Here is a 375-nt window from a genome sequence, read left to right as displayed (position 1 = left end):
CCAGGTTGTTCCCCTGGGCCGGGAAGCCGAGGATGGCTGAAGGTGCGGGAGGGAGCACAAAGCTCCGGGCGGTGGAGGGACCAAATGCCCAGCAGAGGAGGGGGGAGGCGGGGGGAGAGTCGGCACCCACAGCCCTCCCCGTCCTAGCGAGGGAATTGTTCCGGCTGCTCCTGCCCTGTTGGTGTTTGCTCGTTAACAGCTAAAGTGTCGGAGTACGGACTGCTGGGCCAGCCCAACACCATCCGCACCAACTTCACCACCAAGCAGCTGACGGAGCTGGAGAAGGAGTTTCACTTTAACAAGTACCTCACCCGGGCCCGGAGGGTGGAGATTGCCGCTACCCTGGAGCTCAACGAAACCCAGGTCAAGATCTGG

The 375-nt window shown here is 62.4% G+C and overlaps 1 protein-coding gene across 1 annotated transcript in view; it reads left to right on the top strand.

Moving 5' to 3' along the window:
* Positions 1-375, top strand: part of HOXB1 (homeobox B1) — a gene marked incomplete at its 5' end in the record, with an annotated part of 1622 nt that overhangs the window by 949 nt on the left and 298 nt on the right. Inside the window, one exon of the mRNA XM_010138158.1 lies at positions 200-374. Within this exon, the coding sequence (XP_010136460.1) occupies positions 200-374 (175 nt within the window). The remainder of the gene's footprint in view (positions 1-199; position 375) is intronic.

The sequence above is a fragment of the Buceros rhinoceros genome, unplaced genomic scaffold (genome assembly GCF_000710305.1).
Source record: "Buceros rhinoceros silvestris isolate BGI_N320 unplaced genomic scaffold, ASM71030v1 scaffold24736, whole genome shotgun sequence".
Taxonomy (NCBI): domain Eukaryota; kingdom Metazoa; phylum Chordata; class Aves; order Bucerotiformes; family Bucerotidae; genus Buceros; species Buceros rhinoceros.
This window is presented reverse-complemented; position numbering and strand designations above follow the sequence as displayed.